The sequence below is a fragment of the Lithobates pipiens genome, unplaced genomic scaffold, assembly GCF_037356315.1.
Source record: "Lithobates pipiens isolate NorthernLeopardFrog02 unplaced genomic scaffold, aLitPip1_a1.2 Scaffold_19, whole genome shotgun sequence".
Lineage (NCBI taxonomy): Eukaryota > Metazoa > Chordata > Amphibia > Anura > Ranidae > Lithobates > Lithobates pipiens.
In genome coordinates, this window is record NW_027507764.1 from 8,889,202 (window position 1) to 8,905,768 (window position 16,567).

At 45.4% G+C, this 16,567-nt stretch overlaps 1 protein-coding gene across 1 annotated transcript in view; it reads right to left on the reverse strand.

The window, feature by feature from the left end:
* The window catches only part of LOC143995783 (uncharacterized), a 29,252-nt gene extending 21,500 nt beyond the window's left edge, over positions 1-7,752 (reverse strand). The window contains exons 1-2 of the mRNA XM_077490496.1: positions 5,946-7,752; positions 401-474 (exon numbers count right to left, since the gene is read on the reverse strand). Coding sequence (XP_077346622.1) covers positions 401-474; positions 5,946-7,500 — 1,629 coding nt within the window. The 5' untranslated portion in view covers positions 7,501-7,752. The remainder of the gene's footprint in view (positions 1-400; positions 475-5,945) is intronic.
* Between the last annotated feature and the right edge of the window lie 8,815 nt (positions 7,753-16,567).

Sequence of the window (16,567 nt, forward strand, 5' to 3'; positions counted from 1 at the left end):
CTACCTTCTGTATCCTCCCTTATACCCTAATAGATTGTAAGCTCTTCCACCTTTTGCATCCCCCCTTATACCCTAATAGACTGTAAGCACTTCTCCCATTGTTGGCTGCTCTGCATCATTTCCTCAGCGAACATTCTTCCCTCTTACAGCTTCTTACCAGGACTGGACCTCTTTGAGGTCAACAAAATGCCTGGACCTCCCAGAGCAGAGGGTGGGACCATAAGACCCAACATAAAGGTCAGACAGGTCTCCCCTCCACATACCTCACACTGTAAGTAGACCCCCCTGCCCCTGTCTTATGTGACCAGGACCTCCTAATTAGAACACTTGAAGGTTCTCTCCCATGTTCCGCCAGCTTTGTTTGGAGAACCCCCAGAAGCTGCAGAGACAGATCACTTACCAGTTTTAGAATGGCTTGGGTTGTGAAAGGATAAATGGCGGATGACTCCAGTTTTAACCTCAGTGCCAAGATTCCTGTTGACAAAAACAGACAAATGGCGTTATATTCTGTATACGGGACTGAGAGTGAAAAATCAGCTTACAATGTATAATGGTGAATACCGACTCCTATTATATACAGCGGGAAAACTCATTTACTGTCTATGATCATTTCCTGAATCAGCGGAGTTGTAGAAACATCTCATTGTTGGGAAATTTTCTAAAACTGGAGAATGCAAAATCTGGTGCATGGCAGCCAATCAGCTTTTAACTTCAGTTTGTTCAATGAAGCTTTGACAATAAAACCTGGAAGCTTATTGGTTTCTATGTAGAGAGGCACCAGATTTTGCACTCTCCAGTTTTAGTAAATTAGCGTCAGGACTCGGATCTGAACCGGCAACCTCTTCTGTCCCCGGTAGTATCTTTTCTGAGCCACCTGAGATGCTGGACAGCTCCCTGGACAATCTTGTCTCGTCTCTTGTTTCTGGTGACCCTTCAACCCTTTGCTCCTACCATGAACTTACTTTCTAAGCCATGTCTCTGCACTTGCCGTTTGCCAGATTTTTGTGCTCTTTCCAGCAGATATCATTGCCAACCTTCCTAATTGCTTGTATTCTATTGTTCTTTGTATCAGGTTTGCTTGCTAGAGTGACTTTGCACTCATCCAGGGCTTTTTTTTCAGCTCATGGTTGAGTTCATTCACCTATTCTCTGAGAAAAGAAAGCCCTGGATACATTTATATAGCCTTAGTCATACAACCGGGCCTTTATGGGCAACCTTAACGCTGATGGGGCCCGCAATGAAATTGAGTTTGACATCCTTATGCTCTAGGAGATTTGTACATATTAATTTCTCTTTCTAATATCTACTTTGTAACTAGGGATGAGCTTGGCGTTCGATTCGAACATCGGCCGTTCGACTGTTTGGCGAATTCAGAACTTTGTGGACCGTTCGCACCAAATTCACGTACTACGCCATCGCAGTGCATTGCTGGCTCATGATTGGCCAAACATGCACTGTGACTCCGCATGCTTGGCCAATCACAGCGCCGGCAGCGAGGAGAGCCATAATTGGCCACAGGCGGGATGCCTGTGGCCAATTATAGCTCAGGGAGTTTAGTACACGCCCCACACTATATAAGGCCGCCAGCGCGGCGGCCTTGTGTATTGTGATGGAGTGCAGGGAAAGAGCTAGATAGGCAGGGACAGTGTGTTCTTTGCTCAGCCATCTGCAGGAGTTAGTGGGTGTTGTGTGCCTCCAGCACAGCACAGTATACACCTGTATCTACCCTTTATTGCTGGTGTTCTCTAATACAGGCATCTGCAGGAGTTAAAGTGGGTGTTGTGTGCCTCCAGCACAGTATACACCTGAAGATAAATATAAAAGAAGTTATTCCTGCGCCTAATCAGGAAGGAGTCTAGTTTTTGTACCGCTGCACACACTGAAAAGGGGGTACTTGAACCCCAATTACAGGGTAAAAAAGGCAAGGAATAGTGATGCGAAGTACTATAATGGGAAATTTAGCCTAAAAGGCTAATAGATTCTATAAGCACCAAGATTATTGGGTAATTGCTGGAAAATGAGTAGGTCCGTGTAAATGTCTACTACATCATAAAGTGAATTAAATAATATACATAAAGCAATCAACAAAATATATAGTGATTCCCAATGCGATTTGTTAAGGTTGACAAAGTCGCATAAAAGTGCCAGTGCTAGACAGTAAATAGGTCTGTGGAAATGTCTACTAAACCATAAAATAAAAACAATATACATAAAACAGTCACTAACTTGATGAATCAATTTTGTGCAGAGAGTGGTTGGTTGTGACTGACAAAAATCGCATAAAGTGCCAGTGCCAGGAAAAGGTTATAGAAATAAATACGTGCGGGTGTCTTTCTACCATATAATAAATAATATCAGTACGGTGAACAACTCAATAATACAATTGTTCAAAAAATGGCAGAAAATCAGAAAACGCATGAACAATATTAGTGTTGAAGGAAGGGAAAAAGTCTCTCTAGAAATAATCCAAAAAAGGTTGTGCACAATACTTGAAAACTATATAAACAAAAAGAAAAAATTTTATGGATTGCACAAAGACATATGTCAAAATGTGTCCATTCAGCTTGTGCGACAACCGGTGGCGATCATACCAAAAATCGCATATAACAAGGAAATCGCATACGGTGCTGGTGTTTGGATATATGTGCACTATAGAGTAGCGATATAATCGGTGGTGGTAGTGGTGATGGTGAATATATCCCACGTGGTCCTGTGTAGTCGAAGTATGGGTGTCCCCTTACCTTACAGCTGTAAGGTAACAGCATATAATCAGGGTTCCTGGTAATCTTTATCCCTCAAGGTCCCGTTCCTGTATCCCCAGATCCTGACGTCTCCTGCCTATTGCGCCATGTTGGTCACTTTATATAGTCGCTCAGCAGTACTCAGCATGGGGGGGTACCTCGGCGGTTGGTGTTTATGTAAGGGGTTAAACAGATAAGGAGGAAGGGAGCCCCATAGCGTAGTAGTTTTGAACAATATTGAAATTTATTCAAACAAATGGATAAAATACTCACAAACATATAAGTTTCATATGTGGGGTATAAACAAGCCTCGAGCTCGATTGCGTCACTTCCGGTAGCGTCCCGACGTGACCGTGACGAACACGCTATAAATAATACTGATATTATTTATTATTATTATTATTATTTTAACACGCTATAAATAATACTGATATTATTTATTATATGGTAGAAAGACACCCGCACGTATTTATTTCTATAACCTTTTCCTGGCACTGGCACTTTATGCGATTTTTGTCAGTCACAACCAACCACTCTCTGCACAAAATTGATTCATCAAGTTAGTGACTGTTTTATGTATATTGTTTTTATTTTATGGTTTAGTAGACCTTTCCACAGACCTATTTACTGTCTAGCACTGGCACTTTTATGCGACTTTGTCAACCTTAACAAATCGCATTGGGAATCACTATATATTTTGTTGATTGCTTTATGTATTATATTTAATTCACTTTATGATGTAGTAGACATTTACACGGACCTACTCATTTTCCAGCACTGTCACTTTATATGATTCTGCCAATTCTAAAAAATCGCATTGGGAATCACTAGCTTTAATTATTGAATTTTTTTTGTTTATGCCTTTATATCCACTTGACCCTTATTCCAAACACTACTACGTTATAATAGTGAGGGTTTCTCACCATTCCCTCACAAAACACGTACATCGGTTTCTTAAGCCCCGTACACACGAGCGGACTTTTCGACATCCAAACTCCGACGGACTGAGTCCGGCGGACTATCCGATCGTGTGTGGGCTGCAACGGACTTTAGCTTTGCTAAAGTCTGACGGACTTTAGAAATGAAGCATGCTTTAAATTTTCCCGACGGAACTCCGCCGGACCCGGTCCCCTTCGAAAAGTTCGCTCGTGTGTGTGCTACTCCGACGGACTAAAACCGACGCTAGGGCAGCTATTGGCTACTGTCTATGAACTTCCTACGTCGAATCCCGTCGTACGTCATCACGTTCGACTCCGTCGGAGTTTGGTGTGATGGTGTGTGGCCAAGTCCGTTCGGTCGAAAAGTCCGCCAGAACTCCGTCGGAACTCCAGCGGAACTCCGGCGGAACTCCTTTGGAGGTCTGTCAGACTTAATCCCTCTCGTGTGTACGGGGCATTATACACCATCCTTCCAGTCTTGGTGGCAATATACTTATTACCCAATAATCTTGGTGCTTATAGAATCTATTAGCCTTTTAGGCTAAATTTCCCATTATAGTACTGCGCATCACTATTCCTTGCCTTTTATATTCCTGAAGATACCCCTTATTGCTGGTGTTGTCTGTTGCATATCTTGCATATTAGCCTTTAAAATGAGCACTTTTGATTGTGAACGTTCAAGTCCCATAGACTTTAATAGGGTTCTAAAGTTCGTACGAATTTTCAGTCTGTTCAAATGTTCTAGTGCGAACCGACTCATCACTATTTGCAACTTTTCTCTTCTAAATAAATGTTCAAAACTTTCACAGTTAAGTTGGAGTTGTTGTTTTCCTTATCAACATCTTGATACTTTGTGTTCGTTATCTTTTTTTACATTATGTTAAATGAATACGCATTGTAACATTACAAGGTGTAGGTTGTATCTTCCTTCCCTACAGCTTGGATTTCTACTCTCCTTTCTCCTGTGACACATGAATAGATGGAAGGTACAATACTTCCTATTTAATGGGAAGGATCAGCCCAGTAGAAAGGATATTTCTCAAAATGTTAGGCCGCGTACACACGCGGGGACTGTTCGCCCAACTTTGTTCGTCAAACAGTTTGAGCGGACAGTCCGCTCAAAATTAGCATGGACGGACTTGCCCACACACGACGAACAGTTCCCTGAAACTTGCGCGATGACGTGAACGGCACGTACGACGGGACGAAAAATACGACGTCCTATACACTGCAATGCAACCTTCGGCGTGGAAATCCTTTCTGAGTATGCGCGGAACTTAGTTTGACAAACAAGCCTACACACGAGGGGACTGTCCGCTGAAACCAAGTTTCAGCGGACAGTTTTTCGGAAATTCCGAAAAACTTTGTTCAGCAGACTGTTCGCTGAAACTGTCCGCTGAAGCCCCACACACGGGCGGACTGTCCACCGAAACACTGTTCAGTGGACAAGGTTGAGCGAACAGTCCCCGCGTGTGTACGCGGCCTTAGAGATTCTCTGTGCACAGTAATGAGAGATTCTGACATTATTCCCCTCTAGTGGGACCTCTAAATGATACAATTTTCACCTGCCAGATTCTGTCACCTGTAATGGATCCTAGAGACTGTTGCTGCTCTTTACCCCTTAGCCTGTTAAGGGCTTGCCTGTCCTAGAACATTGCTAATGGTGTTCCAGTGCTGTCCATTTTACGGCCTACTGCTCAGTGTTCTGGAGTATCTTACAGCTTCCCTAAACCCCATCCAAGTTACTCCACAATAAACTTTAAAAAAGGCAACCACTAGCTCAGGCTTTCTCAACCTTTTAACCCTAGAGGAACCCCAAAAATAATTTTCAGGTCTCGAGGAACCCTTAGTAAAACCAAATCATCAAGGCTCAATAGGAACAATGCTCCTTACATTGGTGGTCAATAGGAAGAATGTCCCCCTTAAAGTGGTGTTCAGAATGCCACCCTTAAAGACAGCTAAAAAGATATTTGGTGTCATACTGCTGGCTTTGCTAAGTGGTGTTGAACCATGAACTCTGTAGACATCATCAAATAGGTGGTTCATCAGCCACAGCTCAAGGAACGCCTAGTAACCTCTGGAGGAACCCCAGGGTTCCACGGAACCCTGGTTGAGAATGGCTGCACTAGACTGTATACTGAGCCAGAGGAGTGAATGTTGCCATTTGCCTGGTTGCCGCTACACTAGTAGAAGAACCTGGGGCACAACTCAGCGGTCCTTGAAGTGGTAGCGCAATATTAATGTGAGTAAATCGTGTACCACTTACCTCTGCTGTTTGTCTCATAAGTTCGCAAGGTGGCAGCTTCTGTAGGCCACATTTCAGTAGCGCCATCAGTCACGTTAGTGGTAGTTTTGGTAGCATTGACATTTTTAAGTGTGGAAGCAGTTGACATCTTAGTTGGGAAGTTCAAATGTATTGGCTCAGTTCCAGTGGAAAATGTTGATCCCGTAATTGTCAAAGTTGTATTAGATGGTATAGCTGTGGTACTGGTTGATGGAGCACCAGTGGAAGGGGTTAGAGTCACAGAAGCCACCATTAAGGCAGGCGTGGTAGTTGGCAAAGTAGAGTTGGCAATAGTAGGTGCTAAAGGCGCAGGTGTTACAATTGGTAATGACGGCAATAGTGTCGATTTGGTTGCCAGTGATATTATTAGACTTGTAAGAGCCATCGTTGTTGCAGGTGCTGCACTTGGTGATGAAGAATTAGTAATACTAGATGAGACTGATATAGTTTGGGCAGCTAGTGATGTGGCATTAGACATATTAGAAGTCATTGCTTGGGTTGCACTTCCTGCTGATACTACAGAAGTTGGTGCAGTTGTGGCTGCTGATGATGTTGGGTAAGTTGATGTAGTTGTGGCCGTTGATGATGTTGGGTACATTTGGGGATAAGCTGGTGCAGTTGTGGCTGTTGATGTTGGGTAAGTTTGTGGGTAAGTTGTGCCTGTTGATGTTGGGTAAGTTGTGTCTGTTGATGATGTTGGGTAAGTTTGTGGGTAAGTTGTGGCTGTTGATGATGTTGGGTAAGTTTGTGGGTAAGTTGTGGCTGTTGATGATGTTGGGTAAGTTGTGCCTGTTGATGATGTTGGGTAAGTTTGTGGGTAAGTTGTGGCTGTTGATGATGTTGGGTAAGTTGTGCCTGTTGATGATGTTGGGTAAGTTTGTGGGTAAGTTGTGCCTGTTGATGATGTTGGGTAAGTTGTGCCTGTTGATGATGTTGGGTAAGTTTGTGGGTAAGTTGTGGCTGTTGATGATGTTGGGTAAGTTTGTGGGTAAGTTGTGCCTGTTGATGATGTTGGGTAAGTTTGTGGGTAAGTTGTGGCTGTTGATGATGTTGGGTAAGTTGTGGCTGTTGATGATGTTGGGTAAGTTTGTGGGTAAGTTGTGGCTGTTGATGATGTTGGGTAAATTTGTGGGTAAGGTGGTGGGGTTGTGGCAGTCCGTAATGTTGGGTAAGTTTGTGAATATGCAGGTGCAGTTGTGACTGTTGATGATATTTGGTAAGATTGCGGGTAGGTTGGTGCAGTTTTGTCAGTCGATGATGTTGGGTTCGTTTGTGGGTGGGTTTCAAAAGCATTTTCAGATGAAACTCTACCCAAGTGTCCAGAAGGATAAGTGCTGGTGGTGATATTTCTGGCTTCATTATGGGATGTATCCCCTTCCATTATCATAGTGGCAGATGGTCCTGAGGTGACCAGAGGTTCAGTGGAATCAGTCTCTGGACCAGGTAAAGTGATGGCCCCTGATCTCTTAGTAGGCGATGTGATGTTTTTGTTTATTGGAATTGGTCCTGCGGCAGTCATATTGCTGTTCGGTGCCATGGTCTCTCCTCTACTAGGGTTTGGAGGTGAGGTGGGCGTCTTGGGTTTGGTTGGAGGGGATAACGGTGAGGACTCACTCCTCTGAAAAGTTGCTGGAACTGAAGACTCTGAAGGCTCTGTGTCCTCAGTAGTGATATTCAGCAGTGAGACAAAAACTTCTGGTGTCACTGGAGATAGTTCCGTGATATTCCTTGAAGGATCTTTCCTGCTCCAAGTTGGGGGTTGTGAGATGACATCAGAGAAAAGTGGTAAAGGTACTAAAACGGTAACAAAGATAAGATATTCAAGATGTTAAAATAAATTACCGTTTCAAAAGCAGAAGTAGGCAGTGTGTGCAGGTCACAGGAAACCAGTTATTAGAGAAAAATATGGCAGCCATTTCTCCTTCTAATGCCGCATACACACGATCGGAATTCTCGTCGGAAAAAGCTCTGATGGTTTTCCCGACAGAATTTCGCTCAAGCTGTCTTGCCTACACGGTCACACCAAATTCCGATCGTTTAGAACGCGGTGACGTACAACACGTACGACGGGACTAGAAAAAGGAAGTTCAATAGCCAGTAGCCAATAGCTTCCGTCTCGTAGTTGAATCTGAGCATGCGTGATTTTTGGCGTGTCGGAATCGCATACACCCGATCATAATTTCCGATAGAAAGTTTTTCCGTTGGAAAAATTGAGAACATGCTATCAATTTTTGGCTGGCGGAAATTCGGACAGCTAAATTCCGATGGAGCGTACACACAGTCGCATTTTCCGATGAAAAGCTCTCACCGGTCTTTTTTCTGGCCGGAATTCCGAGCGTGTATACGCGGCATAAGAATACATTGGTTGACCTGGAACCTACTTACAGATGTAAGTCAAAGTGAAGTCACAACTCCTGATCTGCACACTTGTTCCATGCCTGTGCGTTGCAAAGTTTGAAGGCCATTGGAAAAGCATGGCAGCCAAGCAACTAGCATTTCCAGAAACCAAGGGCAGGAATGGTGGCCTCCATGTTCTTGTACTACAGGTTTCCTTTAATGGCCATCCCATTATATTATGAAAAGAAAATATTTTCATTAAGGGCCCTTGCACACGTGTACATGCTGTAATGTATGCTCTTTAACCACTTGCCGACCGCGTCCTGTAGATACACCTCAGCAGAATGGCACGGCTGCACAAAGTAACGTATATTTACGGCACTTTGAATTTTGCGCCGTGCGGGCACGAGAGAGCCCCTGCCGCGAGCTCCGTGACCACGGGACCCGTGGACTCGATGTCCGCCGGTGTCCCGCGATCGTGTCATGGAGCTGCGGAACGTGGAGAGGCCAGCGTAAACAAGGCATCTCCCTGTTCTGCCTAGTGACAGCACACTGATCGTTTTCTCCCTGTCATCGGGAGCAGTGATCAGCGTCGCGTCACTCGTAGCCCATCCCCCAGACAGAAATCCCTCGCTGGGACACACTTAACCCCTTCCTCGCCCCCTAGTGGTTATCCCCTTCCCTGTCAGTGTCATTTACACAGTAATCAGTGCATTTTTATAGCATGGATCGCTGTATAAATGACAATGGTCCCAAAATAGGGTCAAAAGTGTCCGATGTGTCCGCCATAATGTCACAGTCATGATAAAAAATCATTGATCGCTGCCATTACTAGTAAAAAATAATATATATTAATAAAAATGCCATAAAACTATCTCCTATTTTGTAGACATTATAACTATTGCACAAACCAATCAATAAACGTCACCACTCTGCCTCTCCACCTCACCCCCCCCTGGATCGGTCGGTCACCAGCCCTGCAGTTACCCCATCTAGGTCGCGGGCAGTGTTCCCCCCCCCCCCCAGGGCAGTGGCTTCCCCTGCGTCTCCTCCTCTTCGGCATCACGGTGGAGTCTCCTCCCTCCTCCTCCTAGGTGGGCCAATAGGATCGCCTCTCCTCTCGGCCAATCGGGTGAGGGTCTCAGAACCTGCTTCCTGATTGGCCAGAAGAAAGAATCAGGAAGACAAAAGCGAATATTAATTTGCTATTGTCACGCAATTGGGTGGGCTCAGGCTGCAATGCTCTGCGCCCCGAGCCCACCCCTTTTTTAAGCCAATTAGAGCCTCCCGTTTAAATCACGTACTTAAAAAAACAAAACAAACAAACACTGGAATCCATGTGCCTTGCATGTAGATTAGGGGCCAGGCACATGGATTAGGTTGGCGGCGTATGGACGGGTATGGGAGCCAGAAACTGGTGGAGATCAGATTTTTTTTCCCTTGGTGGGTAATACTATTTACTGCTAAATTAAGATAATCCAGCACCACACCGAGTCTTATTGTTTTTTATGATAGAACTGTTTAGTTTTAAAGTTTAACTCTTTGCAAAATAAAATTATTATATTATTGGATGGTGTGGTTTTTATTGCCGTCTGTGTCCCCATTGGGGAGATTCACCCTCTTTTTATCCAGCTGACCATTGCCACCAAAATAGAAAGTGAGGCTTATTCCAAACATTTGGAGTTGTCCTCAGAACAAGAGGTAGTGGAAAATCTTCCAAAGGGGACACTTTTTCGAAGACAACTAGAGGAATTTACCTAACATTAGGAAATTTTCTCCAACTTCCTGCTGCACCTCTGGGACAGAAACTGAAAGGGAATTAGACCAATGATACACGGACAGCAAAAAAAAAAAATAACCTGGCAGGGGTTTTACCCTTTTCTTCCTCTACCCGACCCCCCCAAAAAAATATTTTGTGATGCCTACGTATTTTTAAAATGGCAGAGATTGGGAGGGGTTTGTTTCTGATTCAAAGCAAGTGGTGGCGTCACGTCTCTAGTCACTGATGATGTCTGTTGGGATGAAACGTGTTGGGTGAAGCTTAGAAATTTGGCGCTAGTGACCATGCCCATGATTGTATACATGGGGATTACAGTGGGATGTTATGCTTCCATGCGTATTCCTTTTTTGCAATCTAGTTGGACATATCAGCGTTTTACATGGAGTGATTTTATTGTTTTAGGTAAATTATCGGACTTTTTCAGGTGTGAGTATATTATATTATAACATATAAGCAGGTTAAAGCACCATGAACATAAACTTATAGCTTCATCAAAACATATTATATTAACTTCAGGCAGGAGTCAAGTCCTGGGAAAAAAGTGTGGCAACTCCCACCCAAGATCCACTGCCCACCAAAAAAAAAAAATAGGACATCGGGGCACCTTAGGGCACGGGGCACCTCAGGGCATGGGGCACATCAGGCCACATGGCACATCAGGGCACGGGGCACATTATAGGGCACATTATGGGGCAGATAGCACATCAGGGCACACAGCACATAAGGGCATGGGGCACATCAGGCAACATGGCACATCAGGGCACATAGCACATTAGGGCAAGGGGCACAGCAGGGCACGGGGCACATCAGGGCTCAGGGCACATTATGGGGCACATAGCACATCAGGGCACATTATGGGTCACATCGGGGCACATTATGGGGCAGATTGGGGCACAAAGCACATCAGGGCACATTATGGGGCACATAGCACATCAGGGCACATAGCACATAAGGGCACGGGCACATCAGGCCATATGGCACATCAGGGCACATAGCACATAAGGGCACATGGCACATCAGGGCACATGGCACATCAGGGCATAGGGCACATCAGGGCTCAGGGAACATCAGGGCTCAGGGCACATCAGGGCTCAGGGCACATTATGGGGCACATTAGGGTATGGGGCACATAGCACATCAGGGGGCACATTAGGCGATCTTACTAGCCAGCATGCAGAGTAACGCAGGAAGCGTTTGTCTGTAGTAAGTTTTCTCTCACGTCACGCAGCGCTGCTCGCTCCCCGGTGGCCCCTCCTCTCTTCTTGTCTATCCCCATTGGCTTGTGACATCATCTGGGATAGACGAAAAGAGAGGAGGGGCCGCCGGGGAGCGAGCAGCGCTGCGTGACGTGAGAGAAAGCTTACTACAGACAAACGCTTCCTGCGCTACTCTGCATGCATCTCAACATTCGGCTTGGGCGGCTCTAGTCCTGCAAAGGGAACGGCGTTCCTACTGTGAAAAAAGTGCAGGGACGCCGTTCCCATGCATTCCCGCAGGACGGGAGCCCTGACTTTAGGCATCTCTGTCCAGTAGAAATGGAGATACAAGTGTTCAGGTCCTAAATAGCTTCATATGTACAACACATGAGATACTAAAGAGGTGTGATCACTACTGAACCCTTACATATAGCAAACTCTAACTTATAAATTGGGGATTCTTAGTTTGCATATATTGCAATACGTGTTCAAGCTGATCAACTGTGTTAAAAAGGACCCCCGCTCTGGCAAACTGCGCCAACGTGATCCATTTCTGGCCAACTGCGTCAAAGCGATCCCTTTTGGCCCAACTATGCCAACTTGATCCCTTTCTGGCCAACTGTGTCAAAGCTATCCCTTTCTGCCCAACTGGGCCAATGTGATCCCTTTTTGACCAACTGCAACAACGTGATCCCTTTATGGCCAACTGCATCAAGGTGATCCCTTTTGGCCAAATTGTGCCAACGTGATCCCTTTCTGGCCAATGTGATGCCTTTCTGAACCACTGCATCAAAGTGATCCCTTTCTGGCCAACTGAGTCAATGTGATCCCTTTCTGGCCAACTGAGTCAACGTGATCCCTTTCTGGCCAACTGAGTCAATGTTATCACTTTCTGGCCAACTGTGTCAAAGTGATCCCTTTCTGGCCAATGTGATCCCTTTCTGGCCAACTGCATCAAAGTGATCCCTTTTTGGCCAACTGTTCCAACATGATCCCTTTCTGGCTAATTGTGCCAACGTGATCCCTTTCTGGCCAATGTGATCCCTTTCTGGCCAACGTGATCCCTTTCTGGCCAACGTGATCCCTTTCTGGCCAATGTGATCCCTTTCTGGCTAACTGCCTCAACGTGATCCCTTTCTGGCCAACTGCATCAAAGTGATCCCATTCTGCCCAACTGTGCCAGTGTGATCCCTTTGTGGCCAAGTGTACCAACATGATCCCTTTCTGGCCAACATGATCCCTTTCTGGCTAATTGTGCCAACGTGATCCCTTTCTGGCCAACGTGATCCCTTTCTGGCCAACTGCATCAAGGTGACCCCTTTCGGCCCAATTGTGCCAACGTGATCCCTGACTGGCCAATGTGATCTCTTTCTGACCCACGGCATCAAAGTGATCCCTTTCTGGCCAACTGAGTCAACGTGATCCCTTTCTGGCCAACTGAGTCAACGTGATCCCTTTCTGGCCAACTGAGTCAACGTGATCCCTTTCTGGCCAACTGCGTCAATGTGATCACTTTCTGGCCAACTGTGTCAAAGTGATCCCTTTCTGGCCAATGTGATCCCTTTCTGGCCAACTGCATCAAAGTGATCCCTTTTTGGCCAACTGTTCCAACATGATCCCTTTCTGGCTAATTGTGCCAACGTGATCCCTTTCTGGCCAATGTGATCCCTTTCTGGCCAACGTGATCCCTTTCTGGCCAACGTGATCCCTTTCTGGCCAATGTGATCCCTTTCTGGCTAACTGCCTCAACGTGATCCCTTTCTGGCCAACTGCATCAAAGTGATCCCATTCTGCCCAACTGTGCCAATTTGATCCCTTTGTGGCCAAGTGTACCAACATGATCCCTTTCTGGCCAACGTGATCCCTTTCTGGCCAACTGCATCAAAGTGATCCCTTTCAGCCCAACTGTGCCAATGTGATCCCTTTCTGGACAACATGATCCCTTACTGACCAACTGCATCAAAGTGATCCCTTTCTGGACATCTGTGCCTACGTGATCCCTTTCTTGCCAACTGAGTCATCGTGATCCCTTTCTGAAAATAATGGAAAACTCGATACCTATGGAAAATACCCTCAGTAACAATAAATTCAGAATTATACACACCCGGTCAATTAACCATTCACCCACTCAAAATACGCCAGGAGTACTTTATCTGAATGATTATTTGAACCCAATAGAGTGCTTATATGGATACCATGATCGCACAGGGATAACATTAGAAGATAATTTATGGCAAGTGTGGTGTGTATGGTATAGATGTAGTCAACGGGATCCTTTTCTGGCCAACTGAGTCAATCTGATCACTTTCTGGCCAACTGTGTCAAAGTGATCACTTTCTGGTCAACGTGATCCCTTTCTGGCCAATGTGATCCCTTTCTGGCCAACTGCATCAAAGTGATCCCTTTCTGGCCAACTGAGTCAACATGATCCCTTTCCGGCCAACTGAGTCAAAGTAATCGCTTTCTGGCCAACTGCGCCAACGTTATCCCTTTCTTGCAAACTGAGTCAAAGTGATCCCTTTCTGCCCGTGATCGCTTTCTGGCCAACTGCGTCAATGTGATCCCTTTCTGGCCAACTGCGCCAACATTATCCCTTTCTGGCCAACTGCGTCAACAAAGTGATCCCCATTTGGCCATCTGTGTCAAAGTTATATCTCTCTGGCCAACTGGGTCAAAGTGATCCCTTTCTAGTCAAACTTCAGCTAAGATATCCCTTTCTAGCTATCTGTGTCAAAGTGATCCCTCTCTGGCCAACTGCATCAAAGTGATCCCTTTCTAGTCAATTGCCTCAAAGTGATCCCTTTCTGCGCAACTGTGCTAATGTAATCCCTCTCTGGTCAACTGTATCAAAGTGATCCCTCTCTGGCTAACTGCATAAAAAATGATCACTTTCTAGTCAACTGTATCTAAGTGATCTCTTTCTGGCCAACTGCATCAAAAGTTATCTCTCTCTGGCCAAATGTATCAAAGTGATCTCTCCCTCTCTGGCCATCTGTGTCAAAGTGATCCCTCTCTGGCCAACTGCATCAAAAATGATCCCTTTCTAGTCAACTGCGACTGATGGCGCGTACAGACGACTGGACTTTCTGGCAGAATAGGTCAGACGGAATCATTCCGTCGGATATTCCGATCGTGCGTTGGATAACTTGATCGTTTTTGAAAAAAAAGTCAGACGGGCCTAGAAATAGAACATGTTTCAAATCTTTCTGATGGACTCAATTCCTATCGAGAAAACCGTTTGTCTGTGTGCTGGTCCGACGGACCAAATACGATGCAAGGGCAGCTATTGGCTACTGACTATTGAACCTCCTTTTCTAGTCCCGTCGTACGTCATCACGTTCAAAACGAATGGACTTTCGAACGGACTTTGGTCTGTTTGTTCGGATGTCCGTCTGGACTCTGTCGGGAAGACAGTCAGACCTATTCTGCCGGAAAGTCTGTCCGTGTGTACGCGGCATAAGGCATCCCATTTCTGCCCTTCTGCTTCCATATCAAAAGAGACCACGGGGGACGCACAGAGGGGGGACCTCAGAACACCAGAGCTTCTACAACTCTACCAAAGTTTAATAGAAAGGGCAGGAGCATACCTACAGGGGTCGCAATTGCAACCCACCCCTATGCTGCAGGGGGCCATGTGGCTCTCCTGTATGCCTGGATAGGAGGAAAGGTGGGGGCGGCTGCATATAGAAGAATCAATCTCTCCCGCTGAATGTCCGCTTCTCCTCTTCCCCCTCCCGCAGGCATTCAGCGGCTGCAAGAGAAAAAATTGAGAGATCGGTTGTTCTATATGCAACAGTTCTTCTATATGTGTAATTTACTGGCCCCTTCCTATTCTAAATGGAGAGTTCGTGTTCAGTACCAATCACTGACTCTGTCCAATCATAACTGAAACATAGGAAACTGTGTTTTCTATGCTTCAGTTTGTGAATGAACAGGAAGCAATGTACAGAGTTATTCCTGTCCATTCATTCTGTGAAGTTGATAGCTGTGTCCTCAATCTCCATTCTCTGTCTTAAAGGTGAAAAATTTCACCGAAGCCCCCCCAACGAGACTCCTAAAAAAAAAGTAAAAACAACAAAATCATAAAAAATAAAATAGCAAAAGTAAAAAAAAACGGACACACCAGTGGCGGAACTACCAGGGTCACAAAGGTTACACTTGTGACTGGCCCTGGCGTTCCGCCACTGGGCTCGGAAGGGAAGGGCCCTGGCCCGGTGGGTACTTCATAGTTTCTTGCACCGAGGCCCTTAAGGTTTTAGTTACCCCACTGGTAAGGGGCCCGCGTAGAACTGATAGAAGATCATAGATGGACCTTCAATTTAAGATCTCAGTCTACAAGATCTGAGACTTTTTTTTATTTGCACTTCCATGCAAATTTTCAGGACAGGTTTTCAGGGTCCAAGCAGGATTCTTGGAGTACCTCGATGAAGGGGGTCTTGAAGAAGGGGGTACACCCTGAAAGCTTGTCCTGAAAGTATCACGGACAGGACTTCATTGTTCTTCTTCCAAGTGAATGAATACGGCTACAGTCACCTCAGGCACGAATGAAGATCTCAGTCTACAGGTGATGATATCAGACACACGGAAAACAATTTCATCCAACAAAATAAAGATCCTCCAAGGGTCCCCACCAGACATGAGGAGCACCCCTCCCCCTACTTACCCCCAACCAGGTAGAGGACGATGGAGGTGACCCGGAGATCCATGGTGGAGTGTCTGGATCGGAGCGATGTATGGGGGCGGCTCGCTCCTTCCTGGTGATGAAATGATATCTGGGTGTGACTGTTGATGTGACATTAATCTGTTCTCCTCATTATACTAACAATAGTCAGATGGAGAAAAATCATCACACATCACCTCCTATTACTCCATAATCTCCATCATTTGTCAGAAGTCTCACGTACAAAGGTATGACAGGTTCTAATTGTCCACATTACATTTGGAAAAGGTAACTTAGTAGTAATTTAAAGCTGAACATCATTGAAAACAAGATACATACATTCTGTGTATTTCTGTCCATCCAGTCCTTGAGATTTATACAGCTCTGCAACACCGTGTGGCAGAACTGTAGCATGTCCCTTGCAATGCAGCACACCTGACCAACTCCTTGTGTATCCTGTCCATCTTTTAGTCAGAGCTCTGCTGTACGGAAACTGCAGGAGGCTGACCTGCTGATCTTGCTTGAGAAGGTGACCTGATTTTTCTGTGCCGTAGTTAAAAGGATCTTTAACGGGGAAAAATAGTTTTTCTCTTTTTAAGCATTTCCACTGTCCTCTTCCCCAGCAAGAAAA